The 22,386-nt window shown below is 48.6% G+C and overlaps 2 protein-coding genes across 4 annotated transcripts in view; one reads left to right on the forward strand and one right to left on the reverse strand.

The window, feature by feature from the left end:
• The window catches only part of LOC149353084 (pseudouridylate synthase TRUB2, mitochondrial), a 30,161-nt gene extending 25,371 nt beyond the window's left edge, over window positions 1-4,790 (reverse strand). Inside the window, exons 1-3 of the mRNA XM_089582301.1 lie at window positions 4,523-4,790; window positions 3,982-4,098; window positions 3,804-3,884 (exon numbers count right to left, since the gene is read on the reverse strand). Coding sequence (XP_089438427.1) covers window positions 3,804-3,884; window positions 3,982-4,098; window positions 4,523-4,661 — 337 coding nt within the window. The 5' untranslated portion in view covers window positions 4,662-4,790. The remainder of the gene's footprint in view (window positions 1-3,803; window positions 3,885-3,981; window positions 4,099-4,522) is intronic.
• A 577-nt stretch (window positions 4,791-5,367) lies between these two features.
• LOC149353085 (sterol carrier protein 2-like) lies at window positions 5,368-8,510 on the forward strand. 3 transcript variants are annotated; one of them, XM_089582300.1, is made up of 2 exons: window positions 5,368-5,611; window positions 7,099-8,510. In XM_089582300.1, exon 2 carries the CDS (start codon window positions 7,219-7,221, stop codon window positions 8,440-8,442), a length of 1,224 nt encoding a protein of 407 aa, XP_089438426.1. In that variant the 5' UTR covers window positions 5,368-5,611; window positions 7,099-7,218; the 3' UTR covers window positions 8,443-8,510. The 3 variants fall into 3 exon arrangements, with proteins under 3 accessions (XP_089438426.1, XP_089438425.1, XP_089438424.1); XM_089582299.1 differs by having other exon boundaries at window positions 5,369-5,611; window positions 7,148-8,510; XM_089582298.1 differs by having other exon boundaries at window positions 5,372-5,611; window positions 7,215-8,510.
• Window positions 8,511-22,386: the final 13,876 nt, after the last annotated feature.

Consider the following 22,386-nt stretch of genomic DNA (forward strand, 5'->3'; position numbering starts at 1 on the left):
CTCAATATTCCTCTACAGTTCCACTGAACTAGAAAAGCCATGTTTATGTTTTGGGGTAGGAGCAACGAGAGGTTTACTTATGTTCTGGGGCCGTTATGGTAGCCCTGCCTTTTTTTCGCTCAAGAGAGCTGTTCCGCCGCTGTAAAGCAGACGGGCTGGGAGTTTGGTCCATCACCTCGGAAGAGGTGCTGGACGACCGCGAAGAAGCCGCGGGTGTGTGGGTGTCAGGCCTCCCCCGACGGGGGGAAGTCCTGCGGGATGCTGACCTGTGGGCCGGCACTCCCTGGCTTGTAGTTGGCAGAGCAGCTTTCGCTGTCTCGGCCTGGGGCGTGGATGGCACTGCCACAGGCGCGGTGGAAGTGGCCGCGGCAGGTGCCGGAGCGCTGTGTAATGCTACGCCCCCGCGCACCACATCAGCGAAGTTAGGTTTCGCTGTGAAGGAGAATGTGTTGGTAAGCGCAAAACGCCTCCTCGCTTCTTTGAATGAAATGTTTTCTTTAGTCTTAATGGTGATTATTTCTTTCTCTTTTTTCCAGGACGGACACGCCCTGGAGTATGCAGCGTGATCTCCTTCACAATTCGCGCAGCGTAGGGCTGCGTCGCATTCCTCAGAAGGGTGGTCCTTCGAAGCGCATTTCGCGCAGGTTTTGCGGCCGCGGCAACTTTGTGAGCCGTGGCCAAACTTCTGACAGTTGAAACAGCGGCGGGGATTCGGTATGTAGTGTCTGACGGTGATTTTCAGGTATCCAACATCGATCGTTTCGGGCAAACTGCTGGTGTTAAACGTGAGGACCATGTGTTTGGTGTCTATTTCTTTGTTGTCTTTGCGGATTTTGATTCTGTGCACGTCAATTACATTTTGATCAGAAAGTCCTTCAAGCATTTCGGTTTCTGTTAGGTGGATGAAGTCAGCCTCTGAGATTACGCCTTTGACTGTGTTGAGGGATCGGTGGGGAGTTACGGAGACAGAGATGTCCCCTATGGAATCGATGTTTGAGAGTTTTGAGCACTGGATGCTCTCGCGTAGTTCAAGAAGTAGGTCGCCGCTGGCCATTTTTGATACCTTGTAGCCAGGCCCTAAGGCATCTGTTAAGCATTTGGTGACAAGAAAGGGGGATATGATTCGGGCTTGTTTTTCTTCACAGTTGCTGTGTATTACGTGAAACTTTGTGAAAGTTGGTTTCTTTTTCATGAAAAAGTCTGATGCTTCGTTCCGCACTCTTTTGAGAGAGCGATCTAGTTTTGAAAGGGGGGGAGCCATAAAAAAATTTGGTTTTTCGGTCATGGTGGCAGCCACCCACCATGGAGTCCAACAAGGGGACGCGACAGGAACTTGAAGGCAAGTCCTGCCCACGCCAGCTGTACACCTTAACTATAACCTAATATGACTCAACTCAGGGTAGTTGGTCACACACGGTTAACCCTCGCCGCCAGGAAAAAGAGAAAAAAAACGAAGAAAAGAGGAGGAGACAGGAGAGTTGTAAGAAAGGAAATAGGAAAGTGAAAGATAGTGGGGAGGATAGGAAAAGGCGACTGCCGATTTCCCCCGGTCGGGTCAGGCCGGAGGTGCCGTCTACAGGAAGCTGGGGCCAAAGTGGTGTGTTGCCTCCGCCGAGGGGCCTTAAGGGTCCAAACGCTCGGCATCGGCTCAACCACCAGGATCCCCTTTTCCCCGGACACGGCGATGCCACGCACGGCTAAGCGCGGATGCTCGTGTCCGTGGTGACGCATTGTTCACCATCATCCCCCTGCGGGGATGTCCCTGCGGATGCTCGGGTTAACCCCGTGGTGTCGCCACTCACCAACGTCTGCATGCTGCAGACGCCTCCCTGCGGGGACAAATCCAGGATGAAGCCGGTCCTTTGAGAGATTCTGAAGCTGAACAACCAGCACGGCAAACTGAAGAGCAACGCAAAAGTTGAGAGTGCCAACGTGAATCAACCAATCTAGTAAATATAGAGAGGTGGCAAGCCGAAGTAGAGCGGCTAAGACAGTAAACCTTGCTAAACAGGATGTGGAAAACAGGTGAAGAGCGAGAAAGAAGAGGTGAATGATCAAGTCGCCGGAGGAACATGCAGAAGATAGGAGAGGAGGCTTCAGAGACTGCCGAACAGAGGGAACGAAGACTCAGGCAGCTTAACGTTACAGGAAAGCTGAGGGACGACACTGGGGTGCAACTCGAATTTTTGCAAGCTTATAAAAAGCTAAACAAAGATAAACAAAGCTAAACAAGGGCAAATGTGCTAGCGCACCAAGTCACATTTAGCTTAACCAGGTAAATCGAAGGCCAATATTTTCTTGCTATTGCATTCCTGTTGCCCTTCTTTGGATAATGCTTTCATGTATTGTTATTGTGTTTCTATTCTCCATTTTACACATATGCTAATATCTTTATCCGCTCTTTATTTCCCAACACATTTCTCATCTGTTTTCATGTCTAGTTCAAAATTTCTAACACCATTTCACCTTATCTTCATGTGCATTTGCTTATGTTGTCTCGTTCTCAGCTTCAGCTTGTTTTTATGTTTATATTTTTCAGACAAGCTCCTCTTGATCCTACCCTTTGCTCCATTCTCCTCTCTACTTCTGCTCCATGTTATTCACTTTGGATTCTGCTGACAGTCTTCCCTTTGCTTTCACAAACTTTCAGTGGTTGGTTTTGTTCCAGGGCTAGCATCTCTTCCTTTCTCTCTCTTCCCCCTTTTCCAAGTTTCCAAATGTTTCCTTCTCCATAAATTTTCCTCCTTCAATTTTCGGCTTCTTTCACTTTTATGGCTCTATGCCTGGCTAAGCATTGCTGGTATAGGCTTCCTCTAACATTTTTTTTAAAAATTATTATCCACGAGGACTGCTACACGGGGTTTTCCCGAAAGAAAGTATAAGAACATGATTTTGACAAGCATAAACTAAAAGAAGGTTTTGCAGTATATAATTGATCAGTTAATTAAATACTTCTAGGTGCATGAAAGCCCCCCAAAAAACAAACATCAGCAATCTTGGCTAAGAAGCACTTGCCAAAAGCATTCACCTCACATGTGGGCGGTGCAGGGTTCAATCCCCAGTCCCGCCGGGAACCCATCAGTTTTATAATGGGCACAAGCCTTCCCGCAGCCTGGTTCTTGGCTCTTCAGGGGTAAATTGTTTTAGAAAAGGGTGACTGGCCTACCCCCCTTTAACGCGTCGAAGCTTAAAATCCGCTATATGCGATAAAACCCATTTGTGACCAATTTGTGAAGAGAGTGTACAGCAATAACAAACGAAAAGAGTGAACATTTACCCCTTTCGTTTGCTATCTGCAATATGCAGATATGAAATGAATGCAGGACTAAAAGTGTCCAAGGTACCTGCATTCACCAAGCAGCAAATAATTGTGCATGAACAACAACCAAAAACCAAGCCATAACAAGAAACTCATAAATCAGGCAAGCCCCTGCTGCCTTTGCAATAGATGGCTTGCACTGACATCACTCTGGTGGCCATGCTGGTGGACGAGAAGCACGGCAAAAGCTTGTTCATTCAATCCAAATATTGCCACCTGCTGGAAGCTATTTGTGGTCCACAATCAATCAACCCTGACATCATTTGCAAACCATCTATAAAGAGCTAGATGCTTGATGATGAACACTCAGCTTCAAGGAGAATACCAATTTCATGGCGTTAAAAAAATTAACTTTCATTTTCTTATCACAAACTGTTCACAAGCAGAAATCATTTATGCCAAATTCTTTGCACAACACTCCATCATTGAATCATACAATTCTCAATAGAAAAAAGGCAAAAGGAAACAAAATACGGTTACTCACGCAACACACCAGATGTATACTTTCCAAGGTTTATACCACAAGCCATTCTGAAGTCTTCAGGCTGGTATCTAGAGCCTACAACTACATGAATAAAAAGAGAAGCAGAAATGAACACACTGCAAACAGGTAAAAGCAGGCGAAAAAAAAACTGCAGAATTCTGACATGGTAATTTCTTACCAAGAGGATGGTCTGCATAACTTGGAGAAGTCTTTACAGTTAGCTCTTTACCACTTGACACAGGCCCCTCAATTGTAACAAAGTCAACTGGAGGCCGGACATCCAGCTCATTGAGGTCTGGAAACCAATAGCATTAGAGATTGAGTTACCTGCCGATTCAAACAAAAGACGCAGCTCCGAGAGCAGTGCGCGAGAATGGTTCAGAGGCAATTAAGGCTGGACAGCAAATAAGTAACAAAGCATACACTGGAGTTCACAATGTTCCGCACCAATTATTTAGATTTAGCACGTGTGCTCTTACACTGCAATAACCCGTGTCCGCGTCCGAACTCAACCGAGCCGGATCTAAATGCGACATTATTCACATTGTGAAGAATATCGAATCTAGTGGTCCCGAATCTGGCCGACCTGGCGCCGGGTGCTTACAGTGCAGTGACCTTCCACTTCCACCAGTACGCTTGCTAACGCTCTTCCTGTCACCAACATTTCCAACTGAACACAAATTTCTCCTAACTGCAAGAAAAATTAAACTAATACGCACCACGACACAAATTCCCTATGATGGTACGCCGTACTGCTGCGCAAGAGACATTGGCAGGCTTGTACACGCAAAAAATGCCTCGCAAAAGGTCGAAAGCTTTCGGAGCGTTCGTCACCGTCTGTAATGACACACTGGCCATGGCAGCTTTATACGCGGACTTGCCCTCGTTTCATAAGCGAAAAAAAGAGCCGGTATAGCACGATAAATCTGGGGTACACAGCAGGAACGAAAAACAATAACCACAGTTACAAGGTAAAGCAGAGAAGACTCATACTGCGCTAGCTGCTAAGAAATCGCAAAATGTGCGCGCTGCCATTTTAGCGCATCATAGCCGCGCTAGCCGCATACACGTAGTCAGTCAACCTAATGAAATAACGAAGTTTGCTTCCTAACAACAAAAAAAGTGTGAAATACATAGTGAGATGTTAACATTCTACCTTAAAACATAGTTAATATACTGACTTGAAACGAAGTGCACTCAACGTTTAGCAAAGTTTATTTGTAGCAAGTAAAAAATACTCCAATTTTTACTGTTTAAAGTATGCAAAATTAGCTCTAAATAACGTTTACGTTTTATTTTTTTGCAAATAGTACTGATGGTTGCGAGTTTTTAATCATTTGTGTCATTTCGCGCCGCACAAGTCATGGAGAAAGAAACTCATGAAGGAGCTCCATGATGGTAGTAGTTGATATATCGGTTTCAGCGTTAGTTGCGCATTAAACCTATGAGCTAAACCACGCTAAACGTCAAGGCATACTGTCTTAGTATTTAACTTGACTATCAAGATTAAAGATAGCTAAATAATATATCTTTTTTTCGCCATATTGCACACTTGCTTATTATGTTGCTTCCAGGCTTCCAGCGGTGCTCCCCCTTTCCTGCCGATCCCTGCATCCACTCTTCCGCCCTTTCGCTTTGCTCGAGCCTGCCTCTATCGCTAACCTCATTTACGAGCCCGCTGCAGTTCACGACACAGTCGTCGCGGGTACGTGTAGCAGCGGGGCTGCGCGTTGGACAACTACCTTGACATTTTACATTGCGTTAAAGTAGTCATATCGTTATAGCCTGCGGCCAAGCAGCCGTGTAAGGTGAGTGCGAAGCTTCACGGAGGGCATTGTTATCGCGATGAAACTTGTTTCGTTTCCATTGCATATGAGAAAAATACAACCAGCGGAAACTTTGATCGCGGGTTCAGAGTGCTTGTATTGGTAGTACCATCGCTGCTTGGGTTTTTCCTTGCAGGATTTCGTCTGCGTGGCTAATTGTGCTCAGTTGCGCTGCGTTTTGCCTGTAGTTGCGAGGACGTCGACCTGAAGGAAAGTGGCTCATGCGGTTGTCTCGCGCTGTGCAGTACACGTAAAGCTAGATAACTTCAAAAAACAGGCAGCGCATTGCACTTGAATCAGCGTTTGTTTGCCGCTTGTAAACACATGCACTACCTGCTAATTTTGCCCTAGAGCGCCACTGCCAGCGATCGTGCGATCGGGATCACTTTGCATGTGCCCGACGGCATTCACACCGGCGTCTCGTACGCGCACAGGTCTTGGCTGGGGTTGTATGAAAGCAAAATAGTGTAACTTCGGGCTGTCATTTGACAGTTTTCAGTTCAGTGGCATGAGCACTCAACAGCTGTATGTTGTCACAGTGGGTATCACTTTTAAAGCGAACTGCTGCCCCCTAGCCCAGAACAAGTTGGTCAGCGAGGCGAAAGGCAAAGCGAGCGTCCAGAGGAAGAGTCTGTTGAGGAAAACACGCAAATAATGCTGCGACATCTCTACCGTGGGTTGTTTTTCTTTGTGGTCGTTATGCTTGGGGCGAAAGGGTGAGTGTGCAGGTGGCGTGCTGTGCGTAGAATTAAAAACGATGCTGGCCGTTCATCGCCACTGACTAGTCGTTAACTGCTTTGTGCCCATGATTTATTCATATGATGGCGTTATTCGTTATCATTCATGACGGGCTGCAGCATGGTGCCAATGATTTTTTGCATGGGCTTCTCAAACTTGCTCCCAGCCGTAGCAGTATGTGCTCACCGGCATTTGCTAATAAAAGAAATAACGTAAAGAGGAGTTTTCAGGCGTTATGGACAAACCCTATTTATTGCTGACGGCGCTGCGTTTGAGAGCCACCGTGGAAATCCACTGAGCCACGGAGCAAACTTTTGTGATGTTTTTTCGCAGTCCTCTATGCGTGCATGTGGTTTCAGTTTCTGCTTGCTTCTAAAACAATAATTCGATCAGCAAAGCCACTAACCGCACGTGTTTGCTGAAGGGGCCTGAGAAAGGTGAGCGAGCAATCTAAGCTTGCGCCGCTGTTTGAGGACCTCTTCTGAAAGGCAAATGTTTGTCTAGCGTGGTGCTTTCACCAGGTCGTTTTCTCGTGCTGAAAGGAGCATCGGAAAGAAAGCAACGACCTGTTCCTCCTTCCGAGCAGAGCCAGGGCGCGTCAAAGGGGCTAATGCAAATTTCAACGCAGAAACTGAAAGTGACGAAAGAGTCCTCGTTTCCGCGACGACTGAGAAACTAGGAAGCCGATGTGAGCCGCCGCGCACAGACCCGACCGGCGGGTCCGCATCTAGGTCGGCACGCTCTGGCCTAGATTGCAGGCCGTTTTCTCCGTCTTTTCAGCTGTCCAGGCAGCATGATGAACAGCACCGCGAACGCGATGTAGACGCGCGGTCGTCATCCCGTGCAGGACCATGGCAGCAGCGGAGCGCGGCGGCCGCCGGGTGTTCGTGGTGGGCGTGGGCATGACCAAGTTCGTCAAGCCGGGCGACAAGAAGCGCGACTACCCGGTGCTGGCCAAGGAGGCGGCGACCGCCGCGCTGCAGGACTGTCGCATGGAGTACAGCGACGTGGAGCAGGCCTGCTGCGGCTACGTGTATGGCGACTCCACGTGCGGCCAGCGCTGTGTGTACGAGCTGGGCATGACCGGCATCCCGGTGTACAACGTCAACAACAACTGCTCGACGGGCTCGACGGCGCTGCTGCTGGCCAAGCAGCTGGTCGAGGGCGGCCTCGCCGACGTGGTGCTGGCGCTGGGCTTCGAGAAGATGGACCGCGGCTCGCTCACCTCCAAGTACCGCGACCGCGCCAACCCGGTCGAGAAGCACGCCAAGGTGTTGGCCGCCACGCACGGCCTGGCGCCGGCCCCCATGGCCGCGCAGATGTTCGGCGCCGCGGGCCTCGAGCACATGGCCAAGTACGGCAGCACGCGCGAGCACCTGGCCAAGATCGCGCAGAAGAACCACCGCCACTCGGTGCACAATCCAAACTCGCAGTTCCGCGACGAGCACACGCTCGAGGAAATTCTCGAGTCGCCCGTGGTGTTCGGGCCACTCACCAAGCTGCAGTGCTGCCCGACGTCGGACGGCGCCGCGGCCGCCGTGGTGGTCAGCGAGGCCGTCGTGCGGCGGCTGCATCTCGAGGCGCAGGCCGTCGAGGTGCTCAGCATGGAGATGGCGACCGACCTGCCATCGGCCTTCGCCGACAACTCGTGCATCGAGATGGTCGGCTTCAGCATGACGCGCAAGGCAGCCCAGCAGGCGTTCCGGCGCGCGGGCCTCACGCCCGACGACGTGCAGGTGGTGGAGCTGCATGACTGCTTCTCGGCCAACGAGCTGCTGGCCTACGAGGCGCTCGGCCTGTGCCCCATCGGCAAGGCGGCCGAGCTGGTCGACCGCGGCGACAACACCTACGGCGGCAAGTACGTGATCAACCCGAGCGGCGGACTCATCTCCAAGGGCCACCCGCTGGGCGCCACGGGCCTGGCCCAGTGCGCCGAGCTCAGCTGGCAGCTGCGCGGCCTGGCCGGCCCGCGCCAAGTGCCCGGCGCCCGCGTCGCGCTCCAGCACAACATTGGCCTGGGTGGCGCCGTTGTGGTCGCCCTCTACCGACTTGGTTTCCCCAGGGCCGCCCTCTGAATGTACATACGCGCGCGCGGCTCGACTGCATGACATATGTGTTTAATAAAGGAGGCTTTAACACTGTTGCTGCCATCTCTTGCGAAACCTTTTATTTGCCGAATTTGGCATTCGAAGAATGGTCAGCTTGTACTGCCGGACGGGAAACACGGCGGGTCAGCGTGCACTTAGCTCTCGTGGTCCACGGAGGGTAGCAGATTGTAAGATTTCCCAAAGGACGTCGGCACGCCGGCCGAAGCGTGGAGCGCCTCGATATACTCTTCGTACGGCATCGAGCCTCACGAATAGCCACAGCTCGATGCAGTGATTGGCCCTTGTGCCACTTGCTAGCTACTAAAAAAGAGGGGTGTATCAGCTCCGACACGCGCAATATAGCTCCATCCACGGCCGGTCTCGACGCGCGCGCTCTCTCGCTCTCTCAGCGCGCGCGTCGAGACCGGCCGTGCTCCATCCTGGTACACTGTTGAATTAGGGACCCTAGTTGAATGGTAATGCATGCTACGCGGCTGCCGGCCACGGTTCATTAAGTGCGCAGCTAACCGTGGCCCGCGACACGCTCGGGCCTGATTGACTAAGCTCGTATGCTAGTTCGATTCGTCATTGGCAAGGGCCAATCACGAGGCGATCTTGCAGACCAAGGACTTCGTGAATGCTGCCCCATTCTCGTGGAATCTGCAGTGTTTTGCAGTGTTAATTGAAGCCCATAGTTCAGATGTTCTTATGGCGACGCTAATAGGAGCTGTGGGCTTTTAGTTAGAAATGTGCTGAGGGGCCATGCTCACTGTTATGGCTTTTATATTTCGGGCGAAAATTTGCCACGTTTACTGACTTGGAGTGCAAGATATGACATCCTCCATACCTTAGACTCCCTTTCTCGCTATGGACCGCAGATGCATTCTGTTTTGTGTGATGGTCGGCGACTACCTGTATACAAGTGCATGTCTTCGACTCGCATCTAGATCTTACTGTAGCAGAGCTATACAATGGGATCTAGCCGCGTTTCAGTTGTGGAATGACAAGTGGAATTGTTCTTTTATGCAAACGAACTTCTTTCAACTAACCGTTTGCTTGCATTTTAGGCTCTGTGAATTTTGGAATTCGTCAGGATAGTTCTGTAGGCGTGTCGATTTTTACACGGTAACCGCCTGGACAGGTTTGTTTATATCCTTTTTTTTTTCATATGCGCTGGAGCAGTTGCATTGTGTTGTACGGCACCGGCAGAATGTGAAGGCTGTTTGCAGTGGAAAATGAAAAGCATAATATCTAAAGCAGGAAGTGACTTTTAGGTAGAATTTTATAGAGAAGACTGCTAGAGTGCATCTCACTACCGCGTGATGATCTTTGCATTAAAATTGAGGTAATTACAAGCCTACTGGCGCCGTGCGGAATTTGAGTCCTTTTTTAACGGAAACGAAATGACCCGCGAAGATTTGCTATCTGCAGTGAAGCTCCGCCCGCCTGCATTCGGGACCGCCGCACAGAATCCCTCCACGACAAAAAAGTAGTCCGTTATTAAAACTTTTCTTGTTACCTAACACGAAGCTAATCACGAGAAGAAAAAATTACAAGCTCTAGAATTCTGATACCTGGCTTGTTTAATAAAGTCAAACATTAAAAAGCTCATTTCGTTTACTTTTGTGATTGGCTAGCGGAGTAACACAGGATGGCTCGGAGCCTGACCCAGTGTTAACAACTTGTTTTTTTTTTTTTTTTAAATTGGTATCGTACTGTAGTAGCATCACCATACGCTGTGGAAAAGGCTAGTTCGAGCCTCGTGACGCCATGCTGTCGTTACTAGGGGAGAATCGCAATTAATACGCGACGGGCAGCAGCGATGAACAGCTGCAATAGAAGCCACGGTCAAGATTTCCTAAATTTTCATTACTGCGATTTCGTTGTTTGAGGATGCGATCACTCGACTCCATCTAGAACATTTGAAATAGCCTTCCATTTCGGAGTTGCTTCGATAAGTAATTTTCTTTGAGATTTGCTCATTAAAAACGTACCGGGCCGTTAGGTTTTCTCCAGACAAGCTGTACTAACTAGTCTCTTTATAGTTACCAGCGCGAAAGACAAGGATAAGACGTAGACACGAACAGCACTTGGCGTGTACTTATTGTACTTGTCTTTCGCGCTGGTAAATTTCAAATGACATCTTACCACCTTGCCCAGTTGTCTATTCTTCTAACTAGTCACCCATAACGCGAAACAAGCGATAGCCCTCATCGTGGAAACGAAGTGTCGCCGAGAGAGGTGACGCGCAGAATGCATTCTCGCGCGGGCCGCCGTGACTGCCGTGACCGAGATGGTAGCCAAGGGGCTGGCTGTGTACGCAACAGCAGAGTCGCACGGACCCTAGCAATGCACTGCGTTCTGATCGGCGCCTGTGCGCACATCGGCACAAGTCTCGCTGCAGTAATTCAGTGATGGCACCGACGAGAAAACAGCGCGCGGTGACGACCTCGCACGAGCTGGTCGTCAGGGCCGGTCACTGGTGCCCCGAGGCAGCCAGCCGCCCGCGATTTTTTCTTTCCTCCTCTCGCGCTCGGCCTTCGGGGGGGAAACGCTTCCTGGTGTGCCGATCGACGCCGGCGATCGGTCCGCTGCGCAGGGTCCGACCGGCGACGTGGCGCAAGCGGCGGCCTTCGCGCTGCCTCTGGAACTCCGCGTTGCCACGCTGGCCAGCAGACTAGCAACGGCGCATCGCCCCACCACACAGCGCCGATTTCATCGCGTGACCTTGATAACTATGGGCGACACAAGGGTTCTTTGTTCCCGAGCTGCGTCGGGGTCGTCTCATCTGGCCGCCCTCAGTCGGACCGCCTTATACCAAATCTACTGCTGGGCGACGTACAGCATTTGAAAAATATGACCCGCTGCACTGTGAACGCGCTCCAAATGCGCGGTGCGTGGATAAGACCAAAATGTATGTCAGTATAGGCATTGCATGCTTGGCAGCGGGGGTGGTGAATGGTCGAGTATGTGAGGTTGGTCTTAAGGAAACGAATAAGTTTGCGCTTGTCGGAGATACGCGATGAATGACGAGTGTGGAATGGGAAGTGGAAGTGGGGACGACGAGAGTCTGTTTTCTGTGTTAGCGGCGCATGGCCCACTAGTCCTTGAGGTCATACTCATCCGGTCAGAGGAGAGAGTTGTTCGGGGACGTGTCGCGAGCGAGGGCATAATGAGCCCGTTCGTTCCGCTCTGTGCCAGGGTGTCTGGGGACTTAATTACCCCACAATGACGTGCAGCTGGGCATGCTGATGCAGTCAGATGTTTCCACACTATACCTACCTTGAAACCTCCTTAACCCCCACTACGTCCCGTCCTCCTAGAGGAACTACAACAATTCGTCCAAGTCTGCGGCCGCTTTTTGTGCGTGTTGCAACCACTTCATGCCGTATCGAACTGATAATCCCGCGCACTTAATTCGCGATCCGTGCTTTGGGCGTGGAGTAAAACTTAATTTCTTTCTCGCTCCCCCTCCAAATGGTTGCGCATCAAGGGGCTCTCCCAGTGCACCTCACTCTTCCCCGTTGCGACAGTATCATGCGATGCAACTGCCCGCGGTAGCCTGGCTTAAAATCGGCGTGCCAAGCCGAGGAGGAAATTTATCCTGAATCGGAATTTTTTCCTCGAGTGAACCTGATGAGTTGGGCTCCTCGGCACGGGCCCTGCCTGGTACCAGCTTCTTGCTATTCCCGAAGCGCCAAGCCAGGAGCATCTCGGAAATAGTGAAATAAAATGGCGCTTGACGATTTACAACGCACAGTTAAGGCATGATATGTTAACGTGACAGTCAAGAATTACGTTTTTTTTTTCTAGAAAAAAGACCTGCGAGGGTTATTTCAAAGTCAAAGTCAAAGTCATTTTATTCAGGCAGCAGTAATAGGTGCCTAGGAGGCAGACATAAAGGCAAATTAATGCCTGACTCAGTGTCGGCCCCCTTCCCCCCTTCCCAAACACATCACTCAACAGCAGGTACAGTCACATCGTTGAACAAAGTCTCGATCAACATAAAAGGAACACATTAATACAGCATAGCATACAGGGCTAAGTCATACTGCGAGGAAACAAACAGCCAAAATAAATCGCATGCAGTAATATGCGGAGAAAATAAACAAGCGGGAACAATAAAACATTCACAGCAAAAACCATCTGGTGTCTACTTGGAACGCAGAAAAAAAAGGAAATAGTCAAAATTGTGTGCTCAAAAAAAAAATGTCTTAATGTTTTTTTTTAAAGGCTAGAGCTGAAGAACTGTCAGTAATGATATTCATAACCATGGCGTGCTTATTCAAGAAGTCAGGAATCTGATATGTTAACTTTTGTGTTCCGTAGTTTGTACGAATCCTGTCTCTGTTATAAATGGTATGCCGGAGATTGTACATGTGTTCTTTATGAAGATATTTCTCTGTGAACGATGATGCATTCTGTTTGAGTTGAGTGTATATAGCTACTGCTAGTTTTTTTACATAGTTAGCCTCTGTAGCCGAGAGCAGTGGAGCGGGGTCACTTAGGGAGGTCGCCATGATTCAGCTGTACTCAGAACTTCAAAAATATAAGTAAGAAGGAAAGAGTGTAGCTTTCTGCTCGGTTACTGTTATAGCCCTGGGAAACAAGCGGACAGTGCAAAGCCTACAAGCACAGTGGTACGTCCAAGTCGGTTCTGTCCCTTTCAAAGATAAAATTGCCCTCATCACGAAAGCAGTCGCAATCCCAATGGAGCGCAGAAGGAAACAACTATCTCACAAAAACATTTTAGAAAGACCGTAAAAGCTGCGGGCAAGAACCGAAGAACCGAACCAGGTTTACTAAAACATGCTTGCAATGATGAGAATGGGGGACGCGCATTTAACTATTTATTATTTATTTACAAATACTGCTGTCTCAGGTCTGATACATTGCTGGAGTAGCTACGTAGAACGAGCAAAGAATACATACTTGCTTTACAAACTGGGCAGGTAGCTGTCGCAAAGAACCACCAAGTTCATTCTACATCTCAACTGTGCGCGGAAAAAATAAATTATGGCAATCAAGAAAACCTCCAATTAAAAAAAAATCAGTCTTAGTGGGTCACAGGTGCAGAATCTCGGGCAACATAAAGATTAACAGACAGCATTATAATTGGACAAGCCTTCTACAACTTCACGTCCAAAGCTTGCGCGCATCAAATCGGCTGTGACCAAGGCATGATCCACGATGGAACACTCTGGTAGCGCTATTAAGGTGGGGCGAGACTTCGAAAATGGTTTTCGAAAGTTGACTGTAGAACAATACTAATGAAAGGTATGGCTATGCAATTTGCTCGCAATCTTCTAAATAATGCAGCTTGCATTAACGCTAAAAACTGGATTAACATTTTGTCTAATATTTTTTTTTTTTTTACGCGATAGCGTTAAAGGTTCCGTTCTCCAGAAAAATCGGTGTCGACGTTGTCGACGTCTTCGTTGTGAGCTATAGAAACCACGGACATGGCTCTGGCAGGTGCTTCCAAAAAAGCAACCTAGGAGACAGGTGCACCACCTTAGTCACGTGGCCTTGCGGCGTCTTCACAACCTGCCCACCGGATTGTGAGCAAACTGATCACCGTGGCAGGTGGCAGTTAAATTAATGATTGGTCGCTGGGGAAGAGTAACCTGGGCCGCACAAGGCTCACCGCTGGGAGCATCAGGAATCGCAGTGGCCACTACGCCAGGAAGGGTATGATGACTCCCAGGGATCTATGAATGTAGAGCAGAGAATGACCTTCTGCATATATCTATGGGAATTAACTCATTGAGCTATCGCGTCATACCCTTAAGGCGAAGCTTAAGTGTCCGGCCCCTCCAATTTTATTTTTTCTATAATGTACCTTTTTAGTAAAATGTGCTGAATACGGAGTGCTGAAATTTTCCAAGAGAGTAGAATCTGTTGTTCTACGTGACTGGTGCGAAAAAATAGATTTATTATGTCTTTTTTTTTTCTAGGTGCAATAACATTTCCACCCAGGAATGTTTTCTTTTACTCATAAAATAAAAATAAACTTGGGCTTCTAATTATGGTACCAGTCATATATAAGGCATTGGTTGGAATCTGTGGAAAATTTTCTTTGCTTACTCCTAATAGTTGCCGAGAAAAAGTAGCATAAACTTCCAGAAATGCTGTTTTGAGAAAAATGCAGCTAAAGCATCCGACAACTCGCAATTTCCCGCTCGGCGCGACCGCGAAAAAGGATTAAAAAAGCGCCTCTGAAGTCGCGCATACCCAGTTAAAGAAATGCTCTATCAGCAAATCTAGTTTTCTTAGAGCGCAGCTCTTTGGCTCCCGTTTCTGCGTTTCGCGGCGTCGCCGGCGCCGTTGTCCGTTGTAACCAGCAGTGGACGCCTGAATCGCGCTTATAGGTACGTAGGGTGATGAGAGAGAGATGTGGGCTGTATGCGAGCGCTGACAACGGTGAGCGAACTTTTTAACTGCCACCTGCCAGGGTGGCAGGGTGGGTGGGGACTTCAATGTAGATATAAAGACAAACAAACAAGAATTTCTTACCACTTATGCGTGAGAACATCCCGTTCCTCTCGCTCGTAACGCCTCCCACGCGCTGTGACAACCTCGCGAAATACTTGCATAGACCTCGTCTTTGAGAACCAGTCATTGGTGCAGCAAGTCGAGCATATATCCATCTATTTCTCGGACCACAAAGCTTCCTTCATGACAATCAAGAACTGTTAGCGGAGTGTTTCTTGAGGAAGGAATATGTGCGAAAAATAACAAGTTGTCTTTAATTGTACACACATGTTTTGCTCGAATTCTTTGCCTCAGTGTATCGAAAAGCTGAAACAGCTGATGTGCTGCGCTCAAATTTCGCATTAGGAAGTAACGTAATCGTCCGCAATTTTTTTGACAAACAAAGTGTCACCTCACCTTAACAACTTGAATTAAATCAAATGGGACAGCCAGATTAATCGGTGTATTACGGAGTCTTGTAGCGGCAAGTTGCGACCAAGGAATTCCACCTGATATGAAGCGTATCAAAATCACCATAGACAATAAGTTGACTGTTAGGAAACCTGATGGTTCAGGGGTATAATGCTAATGCAGTGAAGCATTAGTTCTAATTCTAATCAGTGGCAGCCAAAACACGCGGGTTTCTTCTACTGACTCAGGTGTGCCCACCTGTTAACAATGTGGACATGCGCTTTATTAAACAGTGCTTATTTCTCGTCCATTTCACCTTAAAATGCGGATTCTTTTCCTGGCTCCTTCGTAGTACAGGTGCGGGCATAATGAGTGCAGGCACCGCTGAGTGCTCGCGTCTGTTTGTAAGCGGCAAATTACCTTTCTCTATATAGCCTTGATCGCGGCCTTCAAAAACACCGCTCGTGGCCTCTTTCCGTTTTCAAGCGCTAGTCACGTAACCGGGCGCACATACGCCGTAGCATGGACAATGGGCTTGACGTTACACCCTACAAGGCTAAAGAATTTAGTACTTATGCGCTCCAATGTAGTTCGGAAAACTAGTTTTGCTTAGTGTCACGCATTGTGAGCTGATTTACTTTGAAGTAATTAATTACTAACTACAATTGGTTCAGTGTGTGCTCCTGACTTTGCGGCCCCTTTTGTGCTGCTAGTCCGAGTTGTGTGAAAGGCCAACCAGAGACGGTAAACTTTTTTTTTTTTTATGCAGCAGCTGTTGTCCTATTTTTCCCGCAATAGTCGTCAGACGAGGAATCATTAGACACTGGCTTGAAGTCGCAAATCCTTCACACCTCACTGTGACTGCAAAAAATTTGGTCAGAAAGCGCTGACTATCGAGAACACGTTAAAATAAAACATTGTGTGCAGACTCCATGTAGTAATGAGTGCAGGGCGTGGAAACGTGACGTCGCGAATTCGCGACACTGGGCGATTAAGGGGTAATAAAGCACTCTCTTTTTCCGCGGCGCACGGATCGGTGTTCGTTAGCTCATATCCCTCATAATCATTCACAAGTACCGCAGCGCGCACACTTTGCCTGAGAAGACCGCTAGGGCTCTTTCATCACTGACAAAGGAGAAAAATGGGGTTGCGGAGAGGACAATACCTCACACATGGGCACTTTATCGACCAAAGTACGGTTGCATGCAAGAATACTCATGCATCTCGCGGTGTCAGTTCTTGAGAGCGGTACCTGAGCAGTGTGAGCGTTTTCATGAGAAAACCGGACGAGGCTCTGAAAAGTAAAGGATTCTTAGGGGCACGTTTTTATGTGACGTACCTGCTGTTTGTTCTTAAGGCAAAATCCGTTGTTCTAGACTATCAAATGAATAGCAGCGTTATGCTTTTATCCCCCCCCCCCCCCCCCCCCCTTTGAAATGAAGAAAAAAGAAGTGGAAATGAAACCTGGTAACGAATGCTTACTTCGTCGGCGCATGGAGTTGGGCTAGTGGGCTTTCCATGGCTACGGAATTAGAGCAAAGAACGGGATTTAAAGATGAGACAACACGAGCGCTCGTATTTGGTCTCCTCTTCTCTAGTCCCGTTTTTTCTTTGTGCTAATTTTCTCGCGTCAACGTCTCCTTGCCTTCGGATTTTGGAAGTTTATTTGCAGATAGCTATATAGCGTCGGGTCTGTGATGAGCCATGACGGCCGCGACGCAGAAGAATGGGATAAAGTGAGGAACATGGGTGACACTTGAATAGCGAAATTTGCGGTATACACTGGTGACGTGATGGAAAGAAAATCACGAGGAAAGAAGAAATCTTGGCGTCACGCCTGTTTTCCCTGCGGGACGGAGTCCTAAGCGAGCCCGACGAGGAAAAATGTAATGGTGCAAGCCGGTCGCGTCTGAGAGCAATAAGCGGTCGCACGTGATCACGCATCGGTAAGGGGGGGGGGGGGGGGGGGGGGGGGGCTCTATTGCCCCCAGAATTAGTCGCCGGCGGAGTGACGCATCGTGTGGTCTGCTGCGCTGCGCAGCAGCGAATATATCCTCGTCTTTTTGCCGTCTTGGCAGCAGCGACTCGCCAGCGAGGGAAACATTCCGTCGGCGGCCGAGTTGGGGACTGATAAACTACTTGCACGGTACTTGTTTCTCATGCTGAGCGCTAATAAAAAAAAGCATGCACTGGCAGCAAGAAGGCACGGAGAGCCCGGTGCGTTGCGTTCTGGTCCATGTTCCATCCTGGGCGACGTTCGAGGAAAACAATGGACCGGCGCGCGCCAACATGCGTGCGTTTCTCCACGCTCAGCTGTTTGTTTATATTTTTTTCCCTTCCAGAAAATACAAGTGGCAACGCGCGCACTGACGCCGCCGCAGCTGAAGCAAGGCGAAGTCCTTCAGTGGGCAATAACAGCAAGGGGCGCCATCGTTTCCTTGTACGATCCTGTCTGCGGACGGGACCAAAAAAAAATTGGTCCGTCTGCAGCGCTGGCTGCCGACGAGTCGCGTGCAAGCGGGTTGCGCGAGGATGGCAGAAGTTGCGCGCAAGTGCAACCTCTGCCATCCTTGGCGGGCTCTAAACGCAGGCGGGTATACAAACAACAAGTGCGGGTGTGCTACGCGGTCTGCGGCTCGTGAACTGTACAAGACAGGGGAAGTTACGGAGCCGTGTGGCCGCTTGTAGGAAGATTAGCAATAAAGGGGGACGTTACCGCCAAAGCGTAAGGTAATGAGGGAGAAAAAAAATTACGGGGCACCTAAACAATTTTTATGATGCGTAAATGCAATTATGAAACTATTTATTGTAGTACAGGTAGAGGGTGGTGTCCTTAGTCCGGGACTCTGTTGGCGTAAGCTGCTGCCCTTTCTCGCTGCTGACGAGAGAAAGTGTAACTGGCTCCCTGGGTCAGTGGACGCCTCAGTTGCGTTTTGGGGTACACGTGGCGGTGGGGATGCCGGAAGCCTGTTGTTCCAGGAGGGGTGATGACGTCATTTGCGTGCCGCGTTTCTGCCATGGGTCTCTGGCGGCGGCGGGGTTGTCGCACAATGAGCCACGTAATGCTCTCGCATTTAAAAAAAGCGCAATAAGCGTATGGGCTCCCCGGCGCGCGCCAATGGTAAAAAAAAAAGGAACAAAAGAAAGGTAGGATTTTATCCTCTCAGTATTGCGCCTCTAAGAAAATGGGCTGAAGTGCCAAGCATTTTATTCGTCTCACTTTTTCCGACGGCAAGCCAGGCAGAGCTTTCCCTCTCTATAACGTTTCAGTAACGTTTCTTTCTCCGCATAAACAGTTCCGCCATGACCTCTTTTGTCGACGGAAATCCGCTTCCGGGGCGCTTGGCTTTCATTGGTAGGGATCCGTCGTGAAAAAATTCATTCTGTCGACTGACGTTTTTCAGGTTGAATCCGTCGGTCAGGTTCGGAACCCGCTGTCTGGCTTATGTTAACGCTTGCGAGTCGCCAGTCAGCTTTCCTGCGAGGGGTAGTTTCCCTAGACGCCCTCGGGTAATTGAACTTAATCCTCATCCAAGAAATCGGACTCTAGAGCTCTCAAAAAATTGTCGACGGGAAAGAGCAAGGCCCCAGAAATCCTGCTTCAAATGCGTGAGCCTCTTATACCCGTTTAAAGTAATTTAAAATCGTATATAATCGTCGCGCGACAGCGCGCCCTCTTTCCAGTTCCATTGCAGACAGCGAATGAGTGCCAAGTGCACGTAGACAACAAGCCTGGTCCTGGGCTGTGATAAGCTGTGCAGGCTGAAATCAGCTCGGAAGAACAAGAAAGGGTGCCACTTCCGTGTTTCTCGCGAGTGAAAGAGTCGGCCATATTTCATTGTAACAGCCCTCGTACGTGGTGCGTAAACGCAGTATACGTATACTCATTGCTTTGAGTGCTCTTCTAGACTAGTGTCATCTTCCCGGCAAGTTTAGCCAGGCAAAACGCTGGCGAGATGTGATGGAGACATATTCTGCTAGTCTCACCTGTTATCCGCGTTTTGTTACGGCGAGTATGCATTGTCTCTACAGGTGCGCTGATGTAAGATTTTTCGAAAACGAATCGAATGGGAATAGTTTAATATCGAATAACGCAGAGCACATGCATTTCATTATAATGCACATTTTAATTTCGCATTCTAGAGCGTCAGAGTTTGTTGAACAATGGGCCTGTAAGGCATTATGGCAAATACATGAATCTGACCTCTAAGATCACAGGCTGCATGATCATAGTGTTTACTGATATAAGATGACTGTCTAGTCCTAGTCGCAAAGGCTCTTATATACAGAAGAAAAAATAAATGCAAAGTTGGAGCTCCATAAATTTGTTCGTAAGAGTTATAAACTTTATTATCTCCTATGGTAAATGGCTACAGTACACACGTTATCACGTAAAATTTTGCGTGGCGAAGTAAGAGAAGTTCTGTTTACAATTTCTCCAGCCAATAAAAGCGCACATTCACTTGCTACTCGAATACTTCGTATTAGCTTTGGGCAACAGGAATTTATGGAAGAGGAAGCGGCGAGTGACTTTTCTGCGATATACAGTAGTAAACAAAAAGCTGGATGGGACGACAGTGTCAGACTTTTTACACAGTAGCAACCAATGATAATCATCTAATTGTCACGAATATTACGCGCCACACAATCGGGGAGAGAACTGCTCCGGCTGCCGAGCGGCCGCAAGCAAGATGGCGAAGCACTTTTACTTTCTCCACTTCTGAGCTGTATCATTGCTCCCTCCTCTGCTGCATCGCCTCGATGCAGCCTGCTTTCACAGTGGGAAAAGAAGGGGTTAGACGCGCAAGGTTAAACACAGTTATCACGACACAGAACCGGCGGCACTCAGCCTCAAGTATACAATCAGCAGGACGGTCGTGGTACGGCTTCATACGAACGACGTGCACAACATCCGGACGCGGTGGTCTGCGCGATGAGCGGGCTGGGCTTGCCGGTGAAACTTCGTACGTCACGTCGCTAATGCGGCGGAGAACACGGTAAGGGCCGAAGTATCGGCGCAGTAATTTTTCAGACAACCCACACATGGTCGCCTGGCTCGTACGTAACAAATCGCCGTCCGAGATTGTAGCGGTAAGCGTCGACGTGCTGTTGACGGTGTATTCGCTGCCTGACCAGTTGACGTGCTTCTTGAGCGCGGTGAACGAAAGTGGCGACGTCAAGATCAGGCTCTCGGTCACACTGAGGGTCGACGGGCAACATGGCATCCGAATAAGTAATAACTGGACGACCAAAGACAATCTGGAAGGGCGTGAGCCGCGTTGTCTCCTGCAGGGCCGTATTGTAAGCGAATGTTACGTATGGCAGAATTTGGTCCCACGTTTTTTGCTCCACATCCACATATATGGAGGGCATGTCGGCCAGGGTTCTGTTAAGGCGTTCCATCAAGCCATTTGTCTGTGGGTGGTCAGTGGCGGTCCCAGCGATTGGCTTTAGGGGGGGAAGGGGGGGGGGGGCGGACCTCCGTCTACCAAAAAAATAAATAAAATGAAAACAACGATTTTTTATTTACACTCTACTTGTACAACAATTTTCCTGCACTTTGTTGATGAAAAATCGATGGCGAACGATAAGATGTTACACCATTACTCACGCTTCTAATGCTAACGGTTACGTGAACAATATTCATATGTAATGCATATCTATTTATGATTTATATATGAATGTTGCTCACGTAACCATTAACCTATATAATTCATATATATTTACGCGGCGGTCGAATTTTGATCTAAGAAAAATTCTAGCGGCCCGTATACTCTGCGATGTCAGTGCACGTTAAAGAACCACCGGTGGTTGAAATTTCCGGAGCCCTTTATTTCGACGTCCGTCATAACCCGAGTCCCTTTGTGACGTCAAACTCCCATAAAACACACTAACAAAACATATGTATTTATCTCAAATATTTAAATTTGAATAATAGTGCCAGTCATGACGCTCACAAGTAACTGTAGGGGCACAGCAGGACCACGATACCTCGATGATCACGTACGAATTGCACTCCTATAACTACCGACCTGTTGTATAACTGGTAATGTTGTAAGACAGTATTAGCTTACAACGTGACTTACTAGGTGTGGAAATATGGTGTGTAAAATGGTAATTGTGTTTAAAATATTGCTAAGTGTAAGTTCATGCACTTCCATAGACGCTCCAACTTAATACCACATAGCTACTGTATCTGTGGTTCTCGTTTACATGCTACTAAAGCTTAGAAATATCTCAGATTACACCTGTCTGACGCTCTTACGTGGTCAACACACATCAACCACACCACTGCAGCATCCAGCCGATCCCTTGGCAATCTTCAACGCTCAATGAAGTTTGCCCCAGCACATGTAAAATTACTAGCCTACAGCACATAATGCGCCCCAAATTAGAATATGCAGCCGCCATTTGGGACTCACATGAGGAATACCTTTCTGAAAGCATAGAAACTATTCAAAATCCCGCCATTAGATATGTTCACTCCGATTATGCATCCTACAGAAGTGTAACCGATCGGAAAAACCGATCCAGCTTGCCATTATTACTCGATCTACACGTTTCGAGCGTTCTTGGAAACTTCGAATTATTGCCCTGTGCGACCAATTTCCCTAATTTAAATTTGATTGACGTCGGACTACCACATTTTTATTGCGAAAGCAATATTACGACCGGTTTCAGCTCTTCGCGTCGGGGCGGCCGCGAGGCACGTTTGATCTTGAAGGGCGGCGCGAGGCGCTGCCCTCGCCGCGCTCTCGCCAGCTGCGGAGTGTAGAGAGGAGGCTGTAGAACGAGGGAGAGGGGGTATAAGGTGCTGGTTGGTTGGTTGGTTTATGGGGTTTAACGTCCCAAACCGACTAATACCCCTGTCACACAAGCAAATTTAATGCCATTCGAACCTAATGGCATTCGATGCATCGAATGTCATTCGGTCTCTTTCCGTGCTACACGGAGAAAAGTAATGTCATTCGAAAATGATGGCATCGACGATCAGAGAAAAAAAATAGTCCATCCGAACGTCATCAGCGCGCATAAAAGATGTTTGAA

The sequence above is a fragment of the Amblyomma mixtum genome, chromosome 3 (genome assembly GCF_055824585.1).
Source record: "Amblyomma mixtum isolate Tamu chromosome 3, ASM5582458v1, whole genome shotgun sequence".
Lineage (NCBI taxonomy): Eukaryota > Metazoa > Arthropoda > Arachnida > Ixodida > Ixodidae > Amblyomma > Amblyomma mixtum.